The 27,948-nt window shown below is 45.5% G+C and overlaps 2 protein-coding genes and 1 long non-coding RNA gene across 11 annotated transcripts in view; 1 reads left to right on the plus strand and 2 right to left on the minus strand.

The window, feature by feature from the left end:
- YBX1 (Y-box binding protein 1) overlaps window positions 1–1,658 on the minus strand; it is a 24,667-nt gene extending 23,009 nt beyond the window's left edge. The window contains exons 1-2 of one of the 2 annotated variants that reach the window (XM_036352454.1): window positions 1,345–1,658; window positions 583–646 (exon numbers count right to left, since the gene is read on the minus strand). In XM_036352454.1, coding sequence (XP_036208347.1) covers window positions 583–646; window positions 1,345–1,510 — 230 coding nt within the window. In that variant the 5' untranslated portion in view covers window positions 1,511–1,658. The remainder of the gene's footprint in view (window positions 1–582; window positions 647–1,344) is intronic. The other variant, XM_036352453.1, reaches the window with a different exon arrangement.
- LOC118677377 lies at window positions 607–11,982 on the plus strand. Its single transcript, XR_004974387.1, has 3 exons — window positions 607–839; window positions 10,962–11,068; window positions 11,175–11,982. It is a non-coding gene; the product is annotated as an uncharacterized LOC118677377 (long non-coding RNA).
- On the minus strand, window positions 2,421–25,977 carry PPIH (peptidylprolyl isomerase H). Of its 8 annotated transcripts, none has more exons than XM_036352459.1 (10): window positions 25,856–25,977; window positions 25,476–25,540; window positions 25,202–25,225; window positions 24,893–24,937; window positions 24,606–24,648; window positions 21,475–21,567; window positions 16,298–16,385; window positions 15,776–15,816; window positions 14,895–14,984; window positions 2,421–2,760 (listed from the first exon to the last, which is right to left on the minus strand). In XM_036352459.1, exons 1-9 carry the CDS (start codon window positions 25,964–25,966, stop codon window positions 14,916–14,918), a joined length of 579 nt encoding a protein of 192 aa, XP_036208352.1. In that variant the 5' UTR covers window positions 25,967–25,977; the 3' UTR covers window positions 2,421–2,760; window positions 14,895–14,915. The 8 variants fall into 8 exon arrangements, with proteins under 8 accessions (XP_036208352.1, XP_036208351.1, XP_036208349.1 ...); XM_036352458.1 differs by lacking the exon at window positions 2,421–2,760 and adding an exon at window positions 6,018–6,190; XM_036352456.1 differs by lacking the exon at window positions 2,421–2,760 and adding an exon at window positions 6,018–6,214.
- Window positions 25,978–27,948: the final 1,971 nt, after the last annotated feature.

Here is a 27,948-nt window from a genome sequence, read left to right on the forward strand (position 1 = left end):
TTATTGAGGAAGGCCAGGGCCATTTTATTCCAGATGTTACTCTATGAGCAAATGAAAACAGCTCTTGTTGTCAAAGCAGTCCTAAAATAAATTCAACGAAGGCATTCAAACTGTGTATATTGAAACGTTAAACAAAGGCACTACAACCTTAGTCAATCTGACCAGACCTCACATAATTGCATTGGTAAATCATGTTACCCCCAAAGGTTAACAAGTTGTAATAACCTATATACTAATCAATGGGTCACCGTTTCAAATACCAATTTCAGTAACGTATAAAACAGTAAGTATAAAAATGTGGTGGGTCGGTCTCACAGAATCACATCGATCTTACTTTCATCAGTTTGCCCTGTCAGGGGATGGATCACGCATTCCACTTGCCTTTAAGTTAACTTCAGATTAATAATTTGTTGCAAAACAAAGACCATCTCTAGATCCACTAATCCCTTCAGCCATAAAGGAAAACACAAACCCCACTAACACACCAGAGCAGCAACCGACGTACGCAAGCTTAAGCAATCCCGAATCCGCAAAGCCTGCAGCTTGGAGCAGAGGGTGCAAGGGGGAGGATGGTCAGCTCACCTGTTGATGAAACCATATCCGTTTCTTACATTGAACCATTTTACTGTTCCCAAAACCTTCGTTGCTGGAGGAGAAAAAGAACCACGATTACCAGGCACCCTTTTTTTTTTTTTTAAAAAACCGCCACGCTTCAGCATCCGGTCCCTCGGGCGCTTCCCGGTGGCGGCCAGAGGCCACCTGACAGCCTTTCTCTTTATCTGTAGAGCCTGCTCCGGAGCCGAGATCCGAGGCCCTCGGCGCCTCCGCGGTCCACGTGGGTGAGCGCGAGGACGCCACGGAGAGGGGCGCGGGCCCGGGCAGGGTGCGCACGGAGGCAGCGGGCGGGGGCCGCGGGGCGCAGAGCACGTGAGGAAGGGGAAGCCGCCCAGCCCACTTCGGCCTGCGTAGGCGGCGCGCCGCGCCCTCAGGGTACACGCGGAAGGGAACGGGTGGGGGACGGAACAACGGCACGCGGGCCCCAGCGCACGCGGCCCACGGGGAGGGAGGGACCCCGCCGCACACGCGGTCGGTGGCGCGCGGCCGCCTGGGGGGAGGGGCGCAAGGCCGCGGGGTCCGGGGGCGCAGGAGGCGGTGCGCGCGCCTGCCGGGCACGCGGACCGGGCGGGACGGCGTCCGCGAGGGCGCAGGCCTGGGGGAGGGGCGGCCGCGCGCCACCGAGTCGGTCCCCGCCGGTCGCGCGCCCGCCGGCTCGCCCCGCTTCGGGTAACGGTTCCGCCGCCAGGCTCTCCTACGGCCCCACCCCTGTTCCCTTCCGGCTCTCACCGATGACCTTCTTGTCCCCGCCGGCAGGCGCCGCCGATGTGAGGCCGCCCGGGCCGCCGCTCCCTGCGCCGCTGCCCGTGGTGCCGGGCTTGGTGTCGGCAGCGCTGAGGGTGGGGGCGGCGGGGGGGGCGGCGGGCGGCTGCTGGGTTTCGGCCTCGCTGCTCATGGTTGCGGTGATGGTGACTGGGGCCGGCTGTGGCAGCTGCGGCTCCTCCCGGGGTGTGATGGTAACTAGGCCGGCGGCGGCGGTGGGGCTGCTCAGGGCTCTCTGGGGTCCGCTCTCCGCTCCCGCTACCGATCGAACTAGCGAGAATGGCGGGACGGGCGGGATATGCCCTGCGATCGACCCGCCCTACGCATCGTTTACTGGCCAGGCGCGCTGTCACTCTGGCCACCTGACCCCAGTTCCTGGCTCGTATTGGCTAATACTTCATTACTCCTCCACGTTCATTGGCTCTTAGGCGGCTAATTCGGCCGACCTACAACCGTTCCTGCCTCCGCCGCCGCCATAGAAACCGGAACTAGAATTAGAGTCACCACGAGAACCATAGAGTACCCGAGAGGACGGGCAGAGAGAACTTGACTTTCACGAGGCTGTAGCATGGGCGGCCGGGCGGGCTACACGTCCGCGGTTGTGTCCTGGTCTCCAGAAAGGCACGGCCAAAAGCCTGCGCCGGGATTTCCCGGTCATCGAAGGGCCTGGAAGGGTGCTCGTCGATACCTTAGCCCCAGGTAGAGAGGCCTCCCACCCTCCCTACTCGGAATACGGTCCTGTGACCTCAGACCATTACTGCGAACAGAGCCGTCTTCTACAATGGCCGTGTACTCGCGGCACAGCCGAGGGGTTCGGAAACAGACGTAAATACATGCATTCAAGCAGTGCCCGTTTTTGGCGGAGCAATCACCTTGGAGGGACCACGCAGGCTCTCATGCGGTCCCTGCTCGGCATATTTAGGGCGGAGGGCGGGGGTATATTCCAGGAGTACCTGCTTTCCCATCCATCTTACCAAAAGGCACATAAGGACTGTCTTGTTAAGTATTCACGTGTTTTTGTGTTGGCCACAAATCAGATTTAATTTCAAGTCACGTTTATTGAGCAAACTAGGAATTTTTCTTGCATTTTAGCCTTACACTAGCCACGTGAAATAGGGGTTACTATCCACGTTTCAAAATTGATTTATAATTGAGGTTGCCACATGCTGTAGCTGAAATCCTCCACCTTCATTCCTTATTAAGCGTCAATGATCTTCTGGGGATGGACTAGTTCGCCAGTTTCTGCCTCTTAAATTCAGTCTAGGGATGAAGGTAGAAATTTAAACACCCAACACTCCAGTGCTGCAAAAGCACAAAACATTGTGGGAGTGAAGTGGAGAAGGTGGAATGCTGATTCCAAGCGCATGGAGGTTTCTGTAAAGCCTACAGGCAAGAAAAAATGGGTCTGAGAAAATGCAAGTAAAGTTATCCAATAAAACTAGAATGAAGACATTGGATTATAGAGGTAGGCAGGGTCAAATTAGGGATATTTTATTGGAAATTTATCCTATGAGCAATAGTGACAAGGGTAATTTAGAGTTGTAAGTAGGGAGTGACATAATTTTTCTTTTCTTTTTTTTTTTAATGGCTGCTGAGTGGAGAACGGGTTGTAGAAGGGCAGAAATGGAAGTAGGGAAAACAGGCCGGTGCAGTAGTCTTGCCCATAAGTATCATCTAGGCCTGTCAATTCCACTTTCTAAAAGCCTCCCTGAATCAGTCCTAAGAATCTTTAATCTCTTCATTTCTACTGCTACTACTCTATTGTAGGCCATCGTCATCCATTGCTTAGAACACAAGTAGACAAACTTTTTCTGTAAGGGCCAGATAATAAATATTTTAAGCTTTGCAGGCCAGACAATCAACTACTCAGCTACTCAACTTTAGAGCCTGAAAGTAGCCTTAGCCAATCAGTAAATAAAAATGTATGATAAAAAAAACTTTATGGACATTATAATTTGAATTTCATATAATTTTTACAATGCAAAATATTCTTTAGATTTTATCAACTACTTAAACATTTAAAAACCAGTCTTATCTCCATTGAAAAATAGTGACCCTCTCCCTTCCTCTCTGAAATCAATAAAATATATTTAAAAAAGAAAAAAAGGAAAAATAGTCAGATGGCCTGCCCACTGGCATAGAGCACTGCTGTGGCCTTCTTTCTTTCTTACTCTAATATTCCCCACCACAACACCCAGACTGTGTTTTAGAAAATACCTATTCGATTATGACATTGTCTTATTTGAAATCTATTAGAATTCCTTAATATGATTTATAGAAGCGCCTATGACTTCTCTAAATTTGCCTCCCACTCTTTCGCATTCCTTGTCCAACCTTCCAAGTGATCATTTAGCCATTGCTTCCTTTAGATTATCACTTATTTACCTCTACTTGTAACACTCTGCCTTTCTCTTCTTTTCCTTTGCCTGCTTAACTGTTCATCCTTTAAGACTTGTCTCAGATGTCACTAGTTTAAGAGACCCTCCTATCCTAACACTATATTACACTAATCTTCCCAGCCAGACTATGAATTCCTTCAGCATCTAGCATAATACCTGAGACACAGTATCTTAATAAATTTGTTAAATGAATGAGATAGTGTAGAAAATGGATTGGAGAATGAGGTACTGGCAGCAGAGAGGTCATCTGTGCCAATATTCCAGATGAAAAAAGCTTGCAGCAACAATGTGTATGGAGAGAAGTAGGTGGATTCTAGAGTTGCTATTTCTCTATTTCAGCTCTAGATGACCTTTGACTGCTAAAAAAAAAACCCGTTTCCTCCAAAGGCAATCTGCCAACACTGAGAACATTTAAAGGTGTGCCCTATAGGCTTGAGAGTTTTCCCAAAGTGGAGTTACAAAGACAGAACAATGGCAGCAGCACCTCTGAGAATAAGTGAACAACCTTCCCTATGTCACAGGTTTGAAGAGATGGCTTCTCTAGCAGAAATCCAAATTCTGTAACATTTGCCTTTAAAATGTTTCTTAACAGTATCATTATATACTCATCCAATCACTTCACTAAGCTCTCTCATGATCAGTGGACATCAAGATGTGCTATTTCCTACTAGTTTTCTTGTAGCCACCTCTTCACCACTGCGTAAGTGGCTCTGAAGCACTGGACGACATACCATTGATGCCAAAATGCATCTCCTATTCCTACATGGGAGTTCTCCACTCTAGAGTTCTGCTAGACCCCCTCCCACCCTGAGAGTTCACACTGCCCAACATGGTGATCACAGTTCAGACAACTCCAATGCCTACCTTTAAGTCATGTGAAAGGCAAGAAAAGGGGTTCATTCCAAGAATCTCCTTTGCGAAATAACTTTCACCTTGTCCCCAATCTCTTACAGACCCTGGTCCAAGGATACAGTTCCCTCTTCCTGGAAAGCCCTCTCCACCCTCATCTCTTAGCTAATTCCAATCTGTCAATACTTACCTCAAATGTTATCTCTTTCTCTCACCCCCAGTGTCTCCACTCCGCTCTCATAGCATCTGGTACAGACCATTATCATTCATGCAACAAATGTTTATTGAGCACTTACTAGGTACTAGGGGCTGGGGACACAGCAGTAAACAAAACAAAACAAGTATTGACCAAATTTCCTGCCCTCATAAGGGGTCACATTCTAATACCACATTGTATCAAAACTGTGCCTATCTCCTGTCACAGGCATGGGACACATCTTACACATCATTGCAGCTCCAGTGCCCAGGGCAGAGACTGGCATAGAATGCAGGTGCCAAGTATTACTGACAGTTACCTGAATGACCCATCACAAGAACATCAGCTCAGGATCCCAGCTGATCATTCTCCTTCCTTTCTCTTTATAATCCACCTTGTATAGTCATGTGATCAGTTCTTTCTTCATTATGTCCCCTGAACCCTATTTATTTAGCTGTAGAGTTGTGGATATCTATACTCTAGCTTCCTTGTCCTGCCAATACACCGAAATGGCACTTTTCACCAGGTTCTATTGTCACAGAGTTCCGCTCTCTGTTCTTATGAGTCATCCTATCTGAGTCAGGAGAAAGGAGAAACGGGAGAACATAGACATTGCCTCATGAAAGGAACACCAGGGAACTCTTTATCTCTTGAACATTATATTGTGGGAACTTTTTATATTGGGTTGTTTCCTTTTAAAACTAACATTTGCAAGGCATGTTGTGTTTACAAGTTACCTTCATATCCAATCTCTTACTTGACCCTTTCAACAATGCTATGAAGTAGATAGGTATTATTATCCCCATTTTATAGCGATAATAATACTTCTCAAGACCTGAACTGTTTTTTAAAAACAATCCAAGGTTCAAACCAAGATTTTTGACTAAATTATTCCCACTTTGTCATGATCAAGATACATTCTACCTAATGGTCTCCCATCCAGAAATATCCCAAGTTAGTGATTCTCTTCCCACAGGCTTCAGAACTACCAAACTAAACCTACTGCTGGGAACACCTTGGAACACATTGGCCCTGGGGCTTTGCTTCTTTGCTCAATCAGCTTGAACCTAAGGGGGAATGCTATAAATGCTTATAAATTTGGGGCTCTGGTCCACACTGGCCTTGCAGTTGGAGAGCCAGGTCCACAATGGCCTAAAGCTATGTTGTGAGGAGATGGGGCTATCATTACAACAACACACATACTAAAAAAAACTTTATTTACAGTTGAAAAACATGGAAAATCCTGGGTTCTGAATTGTGATACTTCCAAGGTTTCTTGATCAAACAGGGAAACAGCAGGCCAGGAAGCAAACACAGGGGCCAATCCAGATTTTCCTACTCATGAGCATCACCCAGAACAAGGGCAGGCCTACAATGGCAGATACATGGAGGTCTGTAAGGGATGGAAGAGATTAGCAGCTCAGAGGATTGGAATGGGACTTTCCATGAGACAACATTCCCACCTATTCTCTACATTCCTGATTCTCTTCGCAAAAGAGTAAAACCGGTCTGATTCTTGCCATAGGCCAGACCTTTGGTTCTCCAGAGCAAAGTTGAAAGTAAAAAAAAAAAAAAAGTATATTACACAAGAACCAAGAAGAAACTAACATATACTGCCAAATATATTATCTCATTATTTACCCTTTACAACTCTGTGCAATATACATTATAAATTAAGCAAAGGAGAAAACTAGCAGTTCAATGGCTTGACAGTGATGGGGCTTCCTGATGTACTGGCACCAAAGCACGTGTCTTTTGGCAGACCTGGAGCACTCTGTGGAGCTGTAGAACAAAGAGCAATCCTCCTTACCTGTGGGTTCTGGTCCCAGGGTTATACAGAAAGAAAATTGCACACCCTCTATTTATGGCCTTTTAGTTGTACTAAAAGAACAGGGTGAGTTCACTCTGACACTCCCCCCCTCCCCTCCCCTAGAATGTGACTGCCCCCCCCCCCCCCCTTCCAGAAGACAGGGAGTCCTGGTGTCATATTGCAGGCTCAAAGAGAAGTTTAACTATGGGCCCTAATGCAGAATGTACAAAAATGTATAAATGCACTTATAAGTTGCATTGTGCTCCAGGATCCAAGCTCTATTATAGACCAGTCAGCATGGTCTCTGCCTCAAGAGAAAACCAAACACATTTGTGTTAATGCTGTAATAGAGAGATGAACCAAGTATTAGGAGCTCACAGGAGGGGATCACTGACTGCCTAGACCAGGGAAATGGAGATGGAGGGACCAGGGAATGATTCAAACTGATGTTAGTCACATGCACCTGGGAGGGGCCGGGAGGAACTAGGATTAGTTAATCCACATATATACAGGGTATATTTATTAGACTAGTGACCCGGTGCACGAAATTCGTGCATATTAAAAGGGAATTAGAGGAAATATTTTAATATTGCTGTTTGTCCTTTCTCCATAATAGAAGTGTCAGAGATGAAAGAAAATTAGTAAAATGTATATGAAAATCTTCCTCCTGTCAGAGTCTGGGGTGCGCCACAGGAACCAGAGTCAAGTCCCCGCCCACCCACGTGCACCTTGACATCGCTCGAGACCCAGATCCGGCCAGCCCCACACCCGTCAAGCCCCACCGGGTGGGGGGCACGGCCTCAGGTCGCCTGGCCCGGCGCTGGGCCGAGGGGTGCACCTTGAGGTCCCCCGTCAAGCCCCGCGGGTGTGTGTGTGTGTGGGGGGGACACGGCCTAAGCTCCCCCGTCAAGCCCTGCTGGGCTGGGGGCATGGCCTGAGGTTCCCCCCTCACCCCCCTCCCCCGTCAAGCTCCGCCAGGCAGGGGACATAGCCTGAGGTCCCCTGTCAAGCCCTGCCCTGCTGATTGCTTGTTAAGGCTCATTTCGGAAACTTGGCCTTTGCTGTGGGCGCAGCCATCTTGACTATTATGACGTGATGGTAATTTGCATATTACCGCTTTATTAGATAAGATATGTACTCAATATAGGAAATTCAAGCATATACAGGACAATATAAATTGAAAAATTCTCGCCCTGACCAGTTTGGCTCAGTGGCTAGAGCGTCGGCCTGTGGACTGAAGAGTCCCAGGTTCGATTCCAGTCAAGGGTATGTGCCTTGGTTGTGGGCACATCCCCAGTAGGGGGTGTGCAGGAGGCAGTAGATCGATGTTTCTCTCTCATGGATGTTTCCAACTCTCTATCCCTCTCCCTTCCTTTCTGTAAAAAATCAATAAAATATTTTTTTTTAAAAAAAATTGAAAAATTCTCTTTGCTATCTCTACAGAGGTAACCGTTATTAATAGTTGGCTACATATTACTATAGAAATTTCTGAAATAGTATTCAAAATAAATAGTGGTATGGTTTATATAATATACTATTTTTAAAAAGATATATTTTATTGATTTTTTACAGATAGGAAGGGAGAGGGATAGAGAGTGAGAAAATTGATGAAAGAGAAACATTGACCAGCTGCCTCCTGCACACCCTCTACCGGGGATGTGCCCGCAACCAAGGTACATGCCCTTGACCAGAATCAAACCTGGGACCCTTCAGTCCGCAGGCCAATGCTCTATCCACTGAGCCAAACCGACCATGGCTGATATAATATTTTTTGATGTTGTCACATAATTTACCTTAGAAATCTTGCCAACACATTAAGATCTACCGCTTTCTGTAAGACCTGGTTCCAACATAGGGAGCTTTGCTTTTGTATAATCATGCGCCACATAACATTTCGGTCAACAATGGACCACATGTATGATGGCAGTCTTATAAGATTTTAACAGAGCTGAAAAATTCCTATATTTAGTGATGTTGTAGCCACTACAACTTTGTAGTACAAAGCATTACGTGTTTATGATACTGCTGGTGTAAATAAACAAATGTACCGCACTGCTAGTCATATGAAAGTACAGCACATACAATGATATACAATGATAACAATAAATGACTGGTGTATGTATTTACTATACTATACTTTTATTGCTATTTTAGAGTATACTCTACTTAGGAAAGTTTGCTGTAAAATAGTGTGCTGTGCTTCACCAGCAGCATCTCATGCTTACCACGTCTCCTGATTGCATCATTCTCTTGTGCTTGATTTAATCTCACGTTGTTTTAGAGATTTTGTGTAGCCTACGTGTTGAGTGTTTGTGATGTCTACAGTAGTGCACAGTAATGTCACTACTCACACTCACTCACTGGCTCACCCAGAGCAACTTCCAGTCCTGCAAGCTCCACTCATGGTCAGTGCCCTATACAGCTGTACCATTTTTAATCTTTTACACCATATTTTTACTATACCTTTTCTATGCTTAGATATGTTTTGTGCACAAATACTTATCACTGTGATACAATTGCCTACAGCATTCAGCACAATAACATGCTGTACAGGTTTGCAGTCAAGAGCAATGGGCTTATTATCATCTAGGACTGTGTAAGTGCACTCTGTGATGTTCACACAACAGAATTGCCTAATGACACACCCTTAGAATGTATCCTAGTTAAGCGCCTGTGGCTGTACTGGATTGCCCTGGAATGGAGCCAGATATTCTCCTCTCCCCTCCCTTTTTAGCTGGCAGGGTTTCTGACTTTCAGGGCAGGGGACAAACAGTGTCACACACCCAGCAGGAACACAAATATTTGCTGCCAAATCTCTAGTGCTCCCAAGACCCGTATTTTCATGCAGAACCTCCTCTCTCTTGCCTGGACTACAGCAGTGGATACCCCACTGCCCTCTACCCCATCCTCCACATTGCAGAATCAACTTCTAACTAAGAAAATGCAAGCACAATGTTCTCCTGTTCAAAATCCTTCAGTGGCTCCCATTGATTTGGTTCTTTTTGCAAAGTCAGGCCCCTTTTGAGAATTTCAGGAGAACAATGAACTCTCACCCAGGAAGAAAAGAAAAATGTACACAATGCCTGAAGCCCATCCTCACCCTCAGGATAACATATGAACTCTCAGCCTACACTGGTTCTCACAACTGGTCCTGGCCTCCGTCAACTTCACCTCTTCACTGTTTGTTTTTCCTATCTTCCTGCTTTGGCCATACTGAATTTGCAGTCTCCCACACACTTCCTGCTGCTTCCTGCTCATGTGCTTTGCTCATGCTGTTCCTCTGCCTGGAATGCCCTCCCCAGTTTCAGCCACCTGACAGGTTCTTATTCTTTCTTATACTCAGTGGAAGCATCATCTCTCCTGCCGTCTTCACAACCATGCCAGGCAGACATAGGCATTTACACTTTCCTCACTTCGTCCTAAAGCCTCCAGTCCTGTGTTTATTGCACTGTAACTGTCCGTTTCCCAAGACACTGTGAGTTCCTGGAAGGCAGGAACTGGGCTTTTCAAATTTATAGCCTTATATGCAGTATGGGACCATGTGGGGAGCCGATATAGGGTTAAGCCTCAGACTGACCTGTTAGCAAAATCACAAACAAGTCTTCTTCCGAGTCTTAAACAACCCAATCCGAGAGGTGGCCGCTGATTTACACGCGCTGTCATTTAAAAAATAAAAATGGGGGAATTTGCCAGAAGCTGGTCCACCCTTGCTGCTTGACACAGTCGCTGCAGGGAAGAAACATCTGCACAGCTTATGTTTCAAGGGACCTGGCGTATATGGCGTATGTTTGCTCCCCCTCTTAGCGCTATGTGTTTTAAACAGGACCACCTCCCCGAGAAAGGTTGTTTCCCCAGGTGAAGAATTTTCCCTGGAGTTAGGGATTGACAGGACTAAGACTGTTGGCAATAAATTTGGGACTTGTTGGGCCCACATCCCCAGGGGTCTGCCCACCAGGGAAAGCACCAAAGCCTATACCCCTGGAGACCCACTGACACAGGGCAGTTCCAGGGAAGGCAAGCAGGGGGCTGGGAGGACATAACCTTTACTGGGTAGGAGAATCTCCTTCAGTCACTTCCTTGTAGCTTATCAGTAGAGCAGTAGAATAGTAATCTTGGAATAGCCCTTATAATGGAACAGAGATTAACCTAGACAAGATTAAAATCAACAGAACTAGGATTTTTGGCAAAGGTCAGATAAGAAACTAACATTTATATACCTTAGGAAGTGATCACCCAGTATGGGACCCATTTTAATTAATTAGTATTTATTTGTACAATGAAGGACCAGCGAATGTGCCACCAACATGTCTTTCATAACCTTTCTCTGCAGGCATGTATCACATCTACAGGATATCTCAGAATGGGGGACAGTGTTTCCTAAATCTCAATTATTCCAAATAGCACGTTCACAACTATTACCATATCCACTATCTACAGGTATGATTAATTTTCAACCTAATCACTATTTGAATTTCAATGCCTCATTATAAGCTATAATAATTATAAAATTATATGTTGTGCTAATTATATATTTTTTCCTCAGATGCAAATATTAAAAGACATTCATTCCAGCACCACTGAAAGCGGCATTACCCACATTCCTCTGATAAGCATTTGAGATGCTTGTTACAAACAGAATCCTGGGTCCCACCTTAAACTAACTCAATCAAACTCTCCTGAGGGAGGGACCTGGGAATTAGTAGGTTTTTCAAATGCCCCCAAGTGATTCTTCTCTTTAGGGGAGTTTGGGAAACAATGAAGTAAAGTAAGTTCTCCACTGCTTGCCACAAATACCAGGTTTGGGGATCACAGGGAGGTGAGCAGCAATTCAGACTAGCAAGGTTGCCAGAGCCAACAGCCACTCCCTTTTCCAAGAGACTCTTAGGCTTTCAAAACAGAGGTTCCACCAGCCCTTATGTGATTGTAAGTAGCAAAGAACACAGTTCAGACTATGACAGGAGAATCGTGAGGGCCACAATTCACCTATGTATCTATGCATCAGATTGATCATAGAAAGCTTTCACAGGACCACAAGATAAAACCAAGGTTTCTACATGTAAAGCTGTACAGAAAACTTCACTTTAACTAAAATCAAAGTCAGAATCTAAGGCAAAATACAAAAGAGCTCTAAAAGGAAGTGCTTCAGAAGCAACCAATGAGTGCATAAATAAATGGAACAACAAACTGATGTTTCTCTCTTCTCTTTCTCTCTCTCTCTCTCTCTCTCTCTCTCTCTCTCTCTCTCTCTCTCTCTTTTTGTCTCAATAAGTAAAAAAAATAAATTAAAAACTATTCAAATGTATGGGCTGGCTTTAGCTCAGTGTTTCCTTTACATACAAATGTGATAGATGATAGATAGATAGATAGATAGATAGATAAAAGAAAGTGTTTCAGCTCAGTTAGTTAGAGCATCTTCCCGATATGCCAAGGTTGTGGGTTTGATCCCTGGTCAGAGCACATATGACAGTCAACCAATGAGTGTATAGGTGAGTGGGGAAACAAATCGACATTTTTCTCTTTCTTCCTCTCTCTAAAAAAATCAATTAAAATATCTTTTAAAAGATTAAATAAAATTAAAAAGTGAGTCCCTCAGTCACATTAGCCACATTTCAAGTGTTCAATTGTCACATGAGGCTGGAAGCTACCATAACAGCACAAATGGAAAACATTTCCCCATCACAGAAAGGAATGTCTCCTGGACAGTCCTGGTCTATAGGGCCTCTGGAACAGCAAATCGCCCCCATGGAATCTGTTCTGCTTGGGTTGCAGGCTGAGAAGAAGGGCTTTCATGGGGGCTACGGTTCACATGATCTTTGCTAATAGTGGGTGAGGAGGGGAGAGCTGATGATCACCACCCTCAGAAATAAAACTCCCAACAAGGATTTCTACTAACTTTCTGTAAGAGACTCAGAAAATATAGAAAAGAGGCCCCAAACATAAAGAATTTCTAAAATTTATTCTTTTAATCTTCTGTCCTCTGGTAGTGATCAGTGGTCAATCTTTAGAAGGGTAAGGACCTCTGAGTTCAACTTTAGTTACAGCAAAGAAATGAAGGGGAAAGGGAGGGAATGGCCAGCAGTTATTTAAGGGGAATACAGGTTGAGCCCTAGAGGCCCCCAGTCCCAGCAGAAAGGAAAGCTCAGGTGACAACTGGGCATGAGAGGGGACCATCTGGCTGGATGAGAGAAGTCCATGTGCAGCTTCCAGCACACACTTGTGCATTCCTGCCTCAGCATTTGCTCACACCAGTTCCCTGCCTGAAATGCCTGACATTCTCTCTCACTATTAACTCATGTAACAACATCTTACTGAATGCCTATCAGTACTACATACCGTGAACACAAAGTCATAGATAGAGATATAAACAGTCATTAAAGTGGTCTGGAATTTGACTACATCCCCATTTTGGAAAAAGACAGAATTCAGAAAAATAAATTCTAGATAATTTTGTAAGTATACAAATAGAACTAATGAAATATTAGAAAAAATACAGAAGACATCAGGATCTGAGGTAATAAGGACCTTTTTAAATAAGATAAAACACAAAAGCCATAAGGGAAAGACTGATAATTTGACCTCATCAAAATTTAGAACTTCTGTTTAACAAAGGATATAACCAAAGTTAAGATAAGCAACACACTGCCAATTTTTTCTTAAAACATATTCTGGAGAAAATAGTCACAACATATAAAGAACTAAGACTCAGAATGTAAAAATTTCAAATCATTAAGAAAGAGGAAAAATAAACTATATGCTACAACCATCTTATAGAATATTATGTCAGTTTTTTTTTTAAATGAAATAGTTTTACTTGAACAGAGGAGGAAGTCTTCAGACATAATACCAAATGGAAAAACAATGATGAACAATACAGTATGATGCCATTTTGGAAAAACAAAATCTCCCAAAATTAGATAGGCAAAGAAAAGGCCCTGACGGCTACACATCAGACTGATAAAGAAGTTACCTCTGGCAGAGGAGTGGGACTGGGGCTGGGGTAGTAACAAGGGTGGGATGGGGGACTTTAACTTTTGTGTGAAAATTTTTATAAGATTATATACTGTTACTTAATAACCAACCAAAGGAAGTATGTGAACCTTGATTGGATGAATTTTCCTATAGGTATAAAAGTTACACTGAGTAACTGGGGGAGTTTGAACAGGTATATTAGATGTTATAGTGGTTGTTTAGGATGTTCTTGTTTTCAGCAGTTGCTTACTGAAGTATTTATGGGTAAAGTGTCAAGAAGTCTTTAATTTTCAAATGGGAAGAAATGGAAGGAAGGAAGGAAGGCAGGCAGGCAGGCAGGCAAGCAGCAGAGAGGAGGAGATGGAATGGGAATATGAGGGTAGGAGAGAGGAAAAGAAAAAAACAAATGTCAAAGCAAAATGATAAAGTAAGAATGTTAATCACTGGTGAATCTAGGTGAAAGGTATATGGCTGTTGAATGTACTATTCTTCCAACTTTGCTACAGGCCTGAAAATGGGAGAGAGAGAGAGAGAGAGAAAGAGAGAGAGAGAGAGAGAGAGAGAGAGAGAGAGAGAGAGAGAGAGAGAGAGAGAGGAGAGAGAGAGAAGGAACCATTTTAGCTGGAAGGGATCAATTTCTCCCTTGAATTCTTATGACACTTAGCAATGTCACTCACATTACTAGTGATCACCTCTTAGAATGTGTCTTATTCCCTGTAAGCTCCTGAAAGGTAGAGGCATCTTTCAATTCTTTGCACCTCTCTGCATGCCCAGCATGATGCCAGCACAGAGCCGGCAGTGGCAAGAATGGGTAGGAGTTGAGGTTGAGAAATGTGTCATGTTTACCTGTGAAGCTGGCAAATACAAAGTCAGGACCTGGAATTGCCCATCAGTTCTGATGAGAAGGATGACAGGTCTATCTCCTGGCCACTTAGGCTGACCCAGCAGGGAATCACCCAGAGCTGGTGCCAGATCTTCCTAGTAGGACTACAGTCTGAGAACGCTATCAGAAACTGCCTTATAGCTTTTAGTTTGATACTTTGTAAACTACAAAGTGGTAGAAAAGTAAATTGCTCTAATAACCCTTTCTTTGTTGTCCTTACAGTGACCATAGGAGAGAGGAATTATCTCCATTTGACAGATGAGGAAACAGGCTCAGAGAAGGGAAGTGACTTTTGCTAAGTCACCCAGAGAGGAAATGGGCTCAATCCCATGTCTTCAAGTCTAAGGTTCTCTCTGCTAGACCAAGCTGCCTTCTCTGTGGTGACTCCAAACCTGGTGACTCCACACTTACCTGATTCCGTCTTGCTCTGGATTACATCTCTCCACACTGTGAGATCACCACAGGCAACTTGGGCTTATTGTTGGGGCCTGTGGGAACATTCTAAGACAGAAAGCACAGTGGAGATTCAGATACTCAGACACTCACCAAACATTTACTGAGGTCTGCCAGCCCCTGTGCTAAGGGCTGAGGGCTCAGAGACTGATCTGACAACAGTCCATGTCCTAACAGATAGGTTAAGCATATAATACAGATAAAAAATAAAACATACATTTAAAATATATCAAGTCTACCATATGTAATAAGTTATAAGAAAGTATATACAGGGCAGAGGAAGCAATTGAATGTTGCTTAAAGAGGTCAGGGAAGGATTCACAGAATAGGGGATTATTTGAGCTGGACCAAGAAGGATAAATGGGAAGAGGAGAAGAAAGGAGAAGAGCATTCCAGGTAAAGGAAAACAGCATGAGCAACGGCTCAGGGGCAAGAAGGAAAAGGAGGCAGGGGTGTTTGGCACATTTAGAGGAAAGCTCAAGCAGCCTAATGTGACTGGAACATGGAGGTGGCAGTGGCAGAAGGGCTGTGAAGAGAGAGGCAGGGATGAGGTCAGGAGGGATCTTGAATGCAGTGCCGAGTAGGATTTTATCAAGTAGGTGAAGGGGCCACCACAGCCCAAATCTCAGTGTGCAATCAGGAGGCTAATTATAGGCCAAAAGCACTTGGGAGGCATGTGGTCTCTCCTCCCTTCCCTTGAGGAAGTCCATGTAATAGAGGTAATGGATGAAGACTGGGCCTAACAAACTGAAGCCGCTCAGGATTCTCTAGCTCTCGACACTAGTCAGGTAGTACCAGATCAGAATGGCTGAGGAAGAGGAAATCAAAACTGGACTTACCTCAATCTTTCTCATCACTAGAAGTCCATCAATGATTTTTCCTGTAGGAAGAGTATGAACTGGATTTTACTATTCTCATTTGCATAGCATTTTCCAGCTTCCCATGCCCCTTCTCACACCACTTGATCCCCATACCAATTTCAGGAAATTGAGATTCCATGGAGGTGAAATGACTTATCCAAGGTCACAGATAGTAAGCAGCAGAATTAGGGCTCAAACCTAGATCTGAGCAATTGCAAAGCTCCACTGCACCATGCTGCCTGTGTGGTATTTCTTAAATACTACCATCCGGGGGTTTTCCCCTTAGACATACATATCACCCAAGTGGCTATGCACTTTACCAGATGGCCCCTTTGTCCTTACACATCCTCCCCACCTCCTACTTCCACTTCCACTTTCCCTACTACTGCACAGAGCAGTTAAACAAGTCAAGACCTCTGGGTATGAATGCGGGGACTGGCTCTTTTGGAAGTCCCACTTTGAGTGAATGGGCCAGGACCATAGAACAGGAGTAGGACTCACCAAACACTACGTGCTTCCCATCCAGCCAATCACACTTAGAGCAGGTGATGAAGAACTGGCAGCCATTTGTACTGGGACCACTATTTGCCTGATGGAAACCAAACATACTTGCAGTGAGTTTTCCTTGCCATGCTAGCTGAAGGGCAAGATTCCCCAAAGAGCCTGTGGCTCTGATTGCTCCACACTTTCTTTCAGCAAAACTGACTGAGCATTTATGAGCCAGGGTCTGCGCTAGGATATAAAAATGAGGAGGCTACACATCTCTGCCCTCAAGGAACTAGATCCGTGAATAAATGTACATTTCCCCTAGAGCATGAATTTTTATAATGGGAACAAGTGTTTATGGGACCTGACTTGCTCTATTTAGTCCAATACTAGTTATAACTGAATTATAGTTATAAATTAGTAACTAGGTGAGAAGAGTTCTATTGTCTATGCCATAAACTGTTTTGTCTGAATGGTTTTTCTATAAAAATGGTAATTTAAAAATTTTAAGAAAGTGCACTAAGTTGCTATGCTAGAAAAAAAGACATTTGCTTTTTACTGGTACATCCCAAATCCTATATTATTGAATTTTGAGGAAAAGTGTTTTTTAAAATAAAGAATCTGAACCTCTCTAGCCATATCTCTCCAATTTCCCTCCTTTCAAATGTTTTTACATCATTATATTTAACTAGAGGCCCGATGCACGAAATTCATGCAAGGGCTTGGCCCTCACAGTCCTGGCTGCCTTGCAGCCTCGCCCACTGGTTTTCCAAAAGATGGTTCCGCTGTCAGGTCTAATTAGCATATTAGCTCTTTATTATATCGGACTAGAGGCCTGATGCACAAAATTTGTGCACGGGGGTGGGATGGGGTCCCTCAGCCCGGCATGTACCCTCTTGCAATCCAAGACTGCTAGCTCCTAACCGCTGGCCTGCCTGCCTGATTGCCCCTAACTGCCTCTGCCTCGGCCCCCGCGGCTCCGTCTGGAATGATGTCTGGAAGGTCGTTTGGCTGTCCGGTCTAATTAGCATGTTATGCTTTTATTATTATAGACTAGAGGCCCAGTGCACAAATTCGTGCATGGGTGGGGCCCGGCCTGCCCAGCCCCAATCAGATTGGGGCCAGGCCTGTGGGGAGGAGACGGCAGGAAGTTGGCTAGCTGGCCCGCCCCCAATTGGGGTGGAGGGGGCCAATTGGGGATGGGGCCAACTGTGGGGAGGGGCTGTGAGTGGTGGCTGGCTGGACCCACCCCCGATTGGTGTGGGAGGGGCCAATCGGGGTGGGGCTGGCTGGGGGGAGGGGCTGCGGGCCAATCAGTGTGGTGGGGGCTGATCGGGGGTGGGGCCAGCTGCAGGGAGGGGCTATGGGCAGTGGGCTGGCCAGCCCCATCCCTGAATGGGGTGGGGGGGGCAATTGGTGGCTAGCGGCCTGGGGAAGGGGCCATAGGTGGTTGGCCGGCCAGCCCTGCCCCTGATTGGAGTGGGGGGGCTGTTTGGGGCAGAGCTGGCTGGGGGGAGGGGCTCTGGGCCGACTGGGGTGGTGGGGGTCCATTGAGGGCAGGGCCGGCAGGGGGAGGGGCTGCAGGAAGTTAGCCTGCCAGCCCCACCCCAATTGGGAGGGTTTGCTGGCCACAGTGGGCGTCATAGCAACTGGTCGTTATGGCCATTAAGACGTTCTGGTCGCTGGCTTTTTATATACATAGACTAGAGGCCCAATGCACAAAAATTCATGCAAGAGTAGGCCTTCCTTCCACCGGCTGCGGACATCAGCTTCCCTCTAGCACCCGGGACCCAGGCTTCCCTCCTCCGGCCACCGGCAGGCACCCGGGACCCAGGCTGGCTTCCTTCCAGCCCCAGCTTTGTCAGAAAGGATGTCTGGAATGATTAGCATATTACCCTTTTATTGGTATAGGTAACATATTGTAAAGAGACATTTGACTGTCATATGAAGTGTATTTTTGTTTATTATATATTGATCCCCCTAAACTGCCTTTAATATGCTAAATTCAGACTTGTATACCAGCAAACCCAAGTTAAGTTTCAGCAGCACTGTCTTACAACAATGTCTGGGTAACTATGAATATATTATCACATACTTCCCTTATTTCAGAAAAAAAATGAATAGAAAATGGAAAACTGAAAGTACTAGTACTATTAAAAGCATAGGTCTCATAAAACTACTAGTGCCCAGCCAGCATGGCTCAGTGGTTGAGCTTTGACCTATGAACCAGGAGGTCATGGTTCGATTTCTACCCAGGTTTTGGGCTCGATCCCAGTATGGTGCATTCAGGAGGCAGCCAATCAATTATTCTCTCTCATCATTGATGTTTCTATCTCCCTCTCCCTTCCTCTCTGGAATCAATTAAAAAAAAAAACACCACAAAAAAAACTACTACTGTGCAAAAACTGCACATTATTAGATAGATAACTAGACTTTAGAAAGTCCCCATGTAAGATGAAGTTACTTTAGTTTTTTTGTTTGTGTATTCAGAAACATCTCATATGAAAATAAGGCACTGTCTGAGCCAGTCAGAGGGATGAGGGATAGGCTTCCCAGGGGTCTGAATTCATTCTTTCATTCTATCTATTTATCTACCATCCATCCATCCATCCAATCAATTTCGCTGCTCTATGTCTAAACATTTATTAGCAAGAAGACAGGCAAACAGTAATATAACATGTTTTTATAGCTCAGGGGACACTCTCTGCCTGTAGCCATTTCTTTATTCATTCTTCAAAGCAGTATAACTAATTGGCTCAGAGAATTAGCTCTGTCTGAACCCTGGAGTCAAATGACCTAGCTCTACCCCTCACTGTGACTTAGTTTAGTCACATAATCTCTGTGCCTCAGTTTCCTCATTTGTACCTATCTTGAGATGTTGAGAAGATTAAAATAAATTAATGCAATTAAGATGCTTGTTGAGTAAGTGCTCAATAAACATTAGTGGTTATTCTGATTATCTTCCACTCATTAAAATCTGCTCAACACCTTTCTGTATCAGGCATAAGGCTTAAAGATCAACAAGACCCAGTCTCTGCCCTTGAGAAACTCATGATTTAGTGGAAAATAGAAGCAAAAACAATTACGCTACAAGGTATGTGGCGGGCCCTGGCCAGTGTGGCTTAGTTGGAGCATCCTTCTGCACACGGAAAGATCTCAGACACATACCCAGGTTGCAGTCGGGCACATAGGGGGAGGCAACCGATGGATGTTTCTCTCTCACATCAATGTTTCTCTCTCTCAAAACCAATGAATATATTCTTGGGTGAAGATTTTTTAAAAAATGTATGTGGCAGCACAACTCAACCAATGTAAGCCTCAAAGGTGCATAGACCAAGACCTCCTTCCATTTTCCTGACTCTTCCATAGATGCTAACATAGTGGCATGCACTTAGGGGGGTTCTAATCCTAGGGAAGATCCAAGCCACTTCTCCACTCCTTACCTGCACTTGCCCAGCCTGGCTTTCCTAAAAGGGAGCTTGTATATTGTCTGCTGTGCTAGTCTCCCTCAGCCTCCTGACTGGTTCTCTGCCCCAGCCTCTCCATTCCCACCTGCCATCACAATGCAGCTAGGGTTTTTGTTCTAAAACACAAAGTTGATCAACCCTCCTCAAAAGTGTGTATGGCTCTCCATAACCAATGAAAGAAAATCCACACACCTTATCTTATCCTGCCACTTGAAGCCCATCAAGAGCCAGATAACCTGCCTCTGCAGTCGTCTCTACTGGCCAATGTGTCCATCATTCGCATCCTGTTTTCAGCATCTTCCTCACTTGCTGTCCCTTGACTATGTCTCATGTCATCTGGTATAGAACTCTTTCAAGAACTCAAATGTCCCCTCTTCTGTGAAACAGCCTTGCCCAACCCACTGCAGCAATTATGCTCATTCCTTGGGGCTCTCACGGGATTTTTACATGCAGTAAGGTGCCCTTACCTTAATACAGTGATGGCATGGATTACACTATACTAGACTTATCATTTTGCACATATGAAGCCATTAGATATTAAGTGACACAAAGGCAGGGATCAGATCTTATGCCTTACCATGACGCCTGGAACAGAGTGGATATCGACAAATCTTTACTTGATGAATGCCTGAGTAGATGAGTGGTAGAGCAGGCAAGCAGGACAGAGAATGTGCATGTAAATATTGGGTCTAGGGCAGTGGTTGGCAAACTGCGGCTCGCGAGCCACATGCGGCTCTTTGGCCCCTTGAGTGTGGCCATGAAGTTTCAATTGCACTGTACGTGCGTGCCCGCACGTGGTATTTTTGGAAGAGCCACACTCAAGGGGCCACAGTTTGCTGACCACTGGTCTAGGGGATTAACAGTTGGGACACTGAGAGGGAAATGGGTGATGAGCAGGGAGGAGGGAGAAGGCAGGAGAGTGAGAGAGAAGCAAGGTGGGAGGGGTAAGGGAAAAGGAGGAGTGAAGGGTGAATGAGCATGAAGGAGAGTGAGCAGGGGTAGGGTACATGAGGGGTTTCAAGTGAAGTGGGCAGGGGGACTGTGAAAGCAGAGTGACATGTGTGAGTGTTATATGTAGGGAGGGAATGCAAGGACAAAGGAGTAGGAGTGGCGAGCAAGGAGAGGTAAGTGAATGGAAGGGAGTGATCAGCCAGTAGGCAGTGTGAGTGAATGGCACTGAGAGTCTTTGCAAGCCAAGCAATGAACGAATGAACATTGGATCTTGAAAGCACGACTGGATGCATTCTGAGCAGCAAGGCTAAATGCCCAGCCACATGTTTTGACTCAAAACAAAAGGCCTTGTGGCTCAGTTGGTTGAGCATCAACCCATGCACCAAGAGGATGCCAGTTCGATTCCTGGTCAGGGCACATGCCCAGGTTATAGGCTTGATCCCCGTTGGGAGTCATACAGGAGGCAGCTGATGGATGTTTCTCTCCCATCAATGTTTCTCTCTCTCTCTCTCTCTCCCGCCCTCTCTCTCTTTTAGGAAATCAATAAAAACATTTTTTAAAAAACAAAGGAAACACAGCAGAGTTCAGTTTCACTTCCCAGCCCAACAAAATCAGACTGATGAAAAATGTAAGCATGACAGAGGTGAATCCTGGGTTGAGCAAGAAAAGAAAAGCATTTGCTTCCATTTAAAGACGCAGCACTGAGCCTCAAGAGGGGCCCAGAAACCAGCTGGCTATACATCTAACCCAAAATCTTGATAGGACCTCACTTACCATGGAAAGCAGGCCTGGAGCTGAGTGTCTAAGTTTAAAATTTTCATCTGCAAATGGCCCCCGGTAAATACTGGCAACTCCAGTACCATCTCCCTGAGCAAACAGAAGGGAAGTGTTAGTAACTTGTAAGTGCTGGGCCCCCCAGAGGCTGGAAAAAGACAGCTGCTGCACCTAGATCCTAGTGGACTTCCTTAAAGTCCACTAGGCCACTTTGGGAGCCACACCTCTTTGATCCTATCCTGCAATCAAAGCAAGCCCCTTTCAAGGCACGTGCAGCCCACAAACTGGTCAGGCCTTCTCACAGATTGGGTAAAAGAGGTCACAGCTGGGCCTCTAGAAAGATAGGTTAAGACTGTGGCAAAGTAGGGAACCATAGTGACCTCATATATAATCCTTGCCATTCCGAGAGACTCCCATGCCTGCAGCATATAGAAATTCCCACCTAACTGACTGTTACCCTCTCCCCAAAATATGTGGGTGGGTGGGTTCTTAGAAGTCTAGAGTGTACAATGTGATACTACCCCCCTGGCCAAAGTTGATTGGTCTAGGGGAGGACTCTAATTTGCCAATAAACCCAGGGGACATATCAGTTACCACATCACTCTCTGTAATCAAACTATCTATTGCTCTCCAGAAGCCAGAGTAGGGAAAATGACAAAATTGATTTTCAGAACAAACAACAGAAAGCAACTTAAATCTTTAACGATAGTGAACTGACCAAATAAATTCACTGTCTATTCATTATGGACTATTAGGTAGCCATAAAAAAAAAATGTTTTGGAAGAAGACTTTACGACAAAAGAAAATTCAGACAAAAAGTACAAAATATTAAAACATATATGATGTAAGTCTGTTAAAAATTACATTTGACACACATACATTTGCAAAGACTGGCAACTGTAAACTAAAATGACAAGAGTTTATACTTTGAGAGATGACATTTTATTTTTTGCACTTTTCTTTTACAACCAGAAAGAAAAACAAGTATGACTAAAATAAACAAATATTCTTGGTTTAACTTTAGAATGTCTTAAATCCTGCTTCTTTTGCCTCTTGCTCATTGTATTTTTAATTATCTAAGGGTGGCTCTGAGCAATTGCTTCTGATACTCAGCCTTCTGGCTGATCAATTATTGTCTAATCCTGGGGCTATCAGCAAGTGATTGGATGTGCCTAGCAATGATCAGTAAAAAGTTGGTCCTGTCCCTACTAGGCCAATATGGCAATATAGGAGCCTATGGTAAGAAAGGAGAAAGGCAGAATAGCTTCACAGCACTTCTTACCAGCTAACAAAAAAAAGCACATGGCCACTCTGAGTCCTACTACCATCAGTAGTGGTAAAGGGTTGCAAACTTAATTGCCTATGGAGCAGGTTACATAGTAAGGGAAGCAGATGGTAGGGACTATGGTGAAATGGCAAGGACACACCTTGCCTAAAAGGAGCAGTTATTTAATTCCAACCAATTGTCACTGCATGAGAAACAGAAGCCTAGTGCATTTTCCATTATTTAGAGAGAAAACAAAACTCCAGAATTTTTTGGTGAAATTTACCACTTTTACAACATCATACAGATGAAACAAAACATATCTGAAAGCCTGATTTTCCCTAAAATCTGCCACTTTGTAACCTTCCCTAGATAGGAAAGAGAGAGATCTTTAAAAACTCCTAAGTCAATAAATAAGTATACACGTGAAAGAGATAGAATGTCTCCCAGTTCCAAGAAAACAGCAACATGGCTACTTAAATGATACTAATAAGAAAGACCCTGTATAGAAGTGGGTGGGTTTGGACAAAAGTAGGTTTAAGAAAGAAAAAATGCCCCTGGCTGATGTGGCTCAGTTGGTTGAGCGTCAACCCATGAACCAAAAGACTGCTGGTTGGATTCCTGGTCAGGGCATGTACCTAGTTACGGGCTCCAGTGGGGGGTGCAGAAGGCAGCTGATTGATGGTTCTATCTCACATCAATATTTCTCTCTCTCTCTAAAATGAATAAAAACATTTTTTAAAGAAAAAGAAAAAATGTGGTTTATATAGCAACCTCTAAGGTCAGGGGGAGGGCAGAAGACTTAATATTGGGAATACACACACAATTTCAAAAGAAAGTCATGCTTAATAGAGGACTATTCCATTGGGCTCTCCCAGTGATTAGAGGAAACATCCCTCCAGAATTATCTACCTCTCTTGCTGACTCCTTGTCCACTAATCAACTTCTGATTAAAAACTCAGTTTTCCAGGCACTGCGATGGCAGAAGTGGAAGGGAAAATGGGACATAAGCACTTAGCTCGTTGGAAAGGAACTTACTACTATTTTTTTAAAATGTATTTTTATTTTTTTAAAATATATTTTATTGATGATTTTTTACAGAGAGGAAGGGAGAGAGATAGAGAGTTAGAAACATTGATGAGAGAGAAACATCGATCAGCAGCCTCCTGCACATCTCCCACTGGGGATGTGCCTGCAACCCAGGCACATGCCCTTGACCGGAATCGAACCTGGGACCCCTCAGTCCGCAGGCCAATGCTCTATCCACTGAGCCAAACCGGTTTCGGCTAAAATGTATTTTTATTGATTTCAGAGAAGGGAGAGGGAGAGAGAGGTAGAAACGTCAATGATGAGAGAGAATCACCAATCAGCTGCCCCCTGCATGCCCCACATTAGGGATGGAGCCCAAAACCCGGGCATGTGCCCTGACATCGAACCGTGATCTGGTTCATAGGTTGAAGCTCAAAACTGAGTTACGCCAGCTGGGCAGGACTTATTACTATTTAGTTAAAATAAATTGCATCTGATTCCTAGCTAAGTTTCATGTAATTAAGTAATTTGGATCTGTCCTGCATCCTCTACAGGTATGCTGGGAAAGTTCAGTTTCTGGCTCTAAAAGGCTGATCAAAGTGCTGGTGTCTGTCATCTAATGGTACAGTGAGTAGTATAGCCAGCAACATTCAAGGGCATTCCCATTCCCATCCCCATTCCCCTGTTCCCACCCCCCCATCAAGCCTGGCTGTTGTTCTCAAGCCTTAAGACTGAGTTCCTGTAGTAAAAACAGTAGACCTAGCAATAACCAACTAACCAAACAAACAAAAACACAAAACAACTTTACAAGCCCTTGTTAGGAAAGAACAGTACTTACATTAACAAAATCTCCACCCTGAATCATGAAATCCTTTATGACTCTGAAACAGAGAACAAAAGATTCTGAGCTAAGACTCAGGTTCAGAAAAACATTGACTTAAAAAAAGAAAAGAGAAAGAGAAACATTGACTTGGTCATTGTAATTTAAATCAATCAATCCTTGAGCTCACAAAAACATTCCTTCTCAATATCTAAGAACTTTCCTACGGTTTTATTTTCCTCTAGAGACCAATCCCCCAAGGAAGTAATTCTAAAAGCCCCCAGGATGTTTGCCATGGGCCTTACCTGTGGAAAGTGCTTCCTTTGTATCCTATAGGAACCCCATCTTTTCTATAACCAAAAAGAAAGATTGGGAATGATGTCAGGTACCCATGGGCCTTTCCAGTTTGCCACACATGTGAACCAAAGGGAGTCTCCTAAAGATGGCAGGGACCAGAGAGAGGAAGGCAACTGAACTGAAGATAGACCCGCGGGGGATTACCTTCAGTCAGTCACCAGCAATCATGCAAGGCCTTCGGTTCCCCAATACCCTCACTGCAGCCCCAGGACACCCCTCAGGAGCAAACAGATAAGGCAACCACGTCTGAGACTGACCTGAATTCCCCAGTGCAGAACTGCCTGAAAGGGAAAAAGAGTGAAGGGCTCGGTCACCATGACATCACAGCTGCGAGCGCCCCTCCCCTCCGGGGGGAGAGCACCGACACGGTCGCCAGCAAGCCCACCCATCGGCCAGCCAGACGTGCAGCCCCCCGGCCACACAGATTAACAACATAAACTGACATGGGACAGTCAACACAGAGGAGTCAGATCCACTCCGCAGGCCGCGTTCTGGTTCGGTTTCTCAGGCAGAGCTGGAGTTCATCCTCACCTAAAGTTCTCGGCTGTCTTAGGCACAACGTCTGCAAAGAGCTCGATCTTCATTCGGCCAACTTCCTGCAACCGGCGGGAGACGGTCAGAAGGCCTCGCGGAGCAGGGACCACGAAGGGCCGACCCCTCCCTCCCGCAGGTACCTGATCTCTCCGCCTCCTCAGCCTATCCTTTCGTTCCTCCCAGCCCTACCACACGCGGGGCGCTGGGAAGGGCAAGACTCATCCTATTCCTCTCACCACGCCCCGCAATTCGGTAGGTTCTGGCACAAATTCACTTTCTGGCTTCCCGAGCCCGCTATCCCCAGGCGGGTGGGTTCTGCCTGCCTGGCCCGGTGCAGTTTCCTTTCGGCGAAGGGCTGGTGGCTCCCTGGACCTCACCTGGCCGCCAATGCTGACATCAAAGAACACCACGGGGTTGACAGGGCTTGAATTTGCCACCGCCATGGCTCTGACCCGGAAGCAGAAGCTTGGGCTTCCGGCGAATCTCATCCCAGCTCCGCCGGTTGGGTATCCCGCGCAAGCGCGGGAAGAGCCGCTGGAGACTGGGCCCCGCCCCCTGGAGCCCCGCCCCGCCCCCGCCGCGGAGGACTCTCGGGTTTCCTCTGGGAAACTGGGTGATGCTTCGGTGGCGGCGGGTTCTTTCGGTCCTGACCATGAGACTTGTTCACTTGACTCTCCCCGGAGCCGGGGATGAGGAACGGGGTGGGGGAAGAGGGGGACACGGGTGCAAATGGAGGAGGAAGGAAGAGGAGGAATGCCTGGGCCTTTTTTTGCTCCAAGTCGGTGGGCATCCCACACACATGGCTACAGATTATTCTCGCTCAGGCTAGGGCGTTGGACGAGGCAGTCTCCCGGGTCCTTGGCCCTTGCCGCTGAGATATCGGCACCATCACACGTGCTGCTTCTTGCCCCTGCCCACTTCTCTGTCGGCCCCAGGAAGGCAGGAACTCTGTTCAGCCTCAGCACTCAGAGCAGCCAGGCAAGCAAGGTGTGCTCAGCAAACACGCCCCTTCCTCGAAGGCAGTGAACTAGAATGTTTGTTCCCAGTTCTGCCACAGCTTCCATTTTTGTCACTTCCAATTCGTTCTCAGCAGAGTAGCTAGAGCTTTCAAAATAAGTCTGCTAAATCACTCCTGGCTTCCCGTATTTAGAATAAAATCCAATTCCTCACGTAGGAAGGCCTACATTAGATTATCTGGCTGCCACCGACTGGGCCTCATTTTGTATTGTTTGTCCACAGTTGCTATACTCTGGCCTTTCTGTTCCTCAAAGTCATGGGGTGGATACAGTCATTCCCCCGCTTATCTTGAGTTTTCACCTTCCTCCTTTCAGTTGTTTGCTATCAACTACAGTTTGACAGTTGATCTGATAACCAAGACACCTATTAAGTGACTAATGGGCAGGTAGTATATACAGTGTGAATCATAACTTAAAAATAGTAAATGAGCCCTGCCTGGATTGGCTCAGTGGATAGGACGTTGGCCTGTGGACTGGGGGGGTCCCAGGTTCGACTCTGGTCAAGGGCACATGCCTGGGTTGCAGTACCATACAGAGTTCAGTACCATTCATGGTTTCAGGCATCCACTGGGGGTTTTGGAATGTATCCACCTCGGGTAAGGGGAACTATTGTCCTCTCTTAAGGACCTGGTACTAGCTGTTAACTGTCTTTAATACTTTTCTAGATCCTAATGGGGGCGGGGAGTGCGCCTTGTAGTTTACGTCTCACTCAGATGTCACTTAGATGGGAACGTTGCATCCAATCTAAAGTAGTCTTCAGTCACTTATACAAATACAGCAGTGATTTATTTTCTTCATGCCACTTAACCATCCAAAATTATATGGTCAGTTTCTCCACCTCACCCCCTGCCACACAAGCACACCTTCCAACCTAAGAGCATATTAACTATGAAAGCAGAGGCTCTCCTTTTCTGTCTTCACAGGTGTGCCTAGTGTCTACTATTGAATAGTAGACTTTCACAGCAGTATAATCTTTAAATCACCCTTCAGGATAGTTTTTTTAAAAATATATTTTATTGATTTTCCACAGAAAAGAAGAGAGAGGGATAGAGAGTTAGAAACATCGATGAGAGAGAAACATCGACCAGCTGCCTCCTGCACGCCCCCCACTGGGGATGTGCCCGCAACCAAGGCACATGCCCTTGACCGGAATCGAACCTGGGACCCTTGAGTCCGCAGGCTGACGCTCTATCCACTGAGCCAAACCGGTTCGGCCTTCAGTATAGTTTTATACTAAGTATTTTTAATATATTTTTATTGATTTCAGAGAGGGAGGGAGAGGGAGAGAGAAAAAAAATCAGTGATGAGAGAGAATTATTGATCAGCTGCCTCCTGCACACCCCACACAAGGATTCGAGCCCCAAACCTGGGCATATGCCCTGACCGGGATTCAAACCATGACCTACTGGTTCATAGGTCAATGCTCAACCTCTGAGCCACACTGGCTGGGCTAT

This window comes from Myotis myotis, unplaced genomic scaffold (assembly GCF_014108235.1).
Source record: "Myotis myotis isolate mMyoMyo1 unplaced genomic scaffold, mMyoMyo1.p scaffold_m19_p_2, whole genome shotgun sequence".
Classification (NCBI taxonomy): Eukaryota; Metazoa; Chordata; class Mammalia; order Chiroptera; family Vespertilionidae; genus Myotis; species Myotis myotis.

What these genes read in the sequence shown, in the direction of transcription:
- PPIH (XM_036352459.1), bottom strand. Translation starts at nt 25,966, where the DNA reads ATGAGATTCGCCGGAAGCCCAAGCTTCTGCTTCCGGGTCAGAGCCATG. An exon ending in TTCTGCACTGGGGAATTCAG is followed by an intron (nt 24,938 to 25,201) that starts GTCAGTCTCAGA and finishes TTTTGGTTATAG; the next exon opens with AAAAGATGGGGTTCCTATAG. An exon ending in AAAGGAAGCACTTTCCACAG is followed by an intron (nt 24,649 to 24,892) that starts GTAAGGCCCATG and finishes TCTCTGTTTCAG; the next exon opens with AGTCATAAAGGATTTCATGA.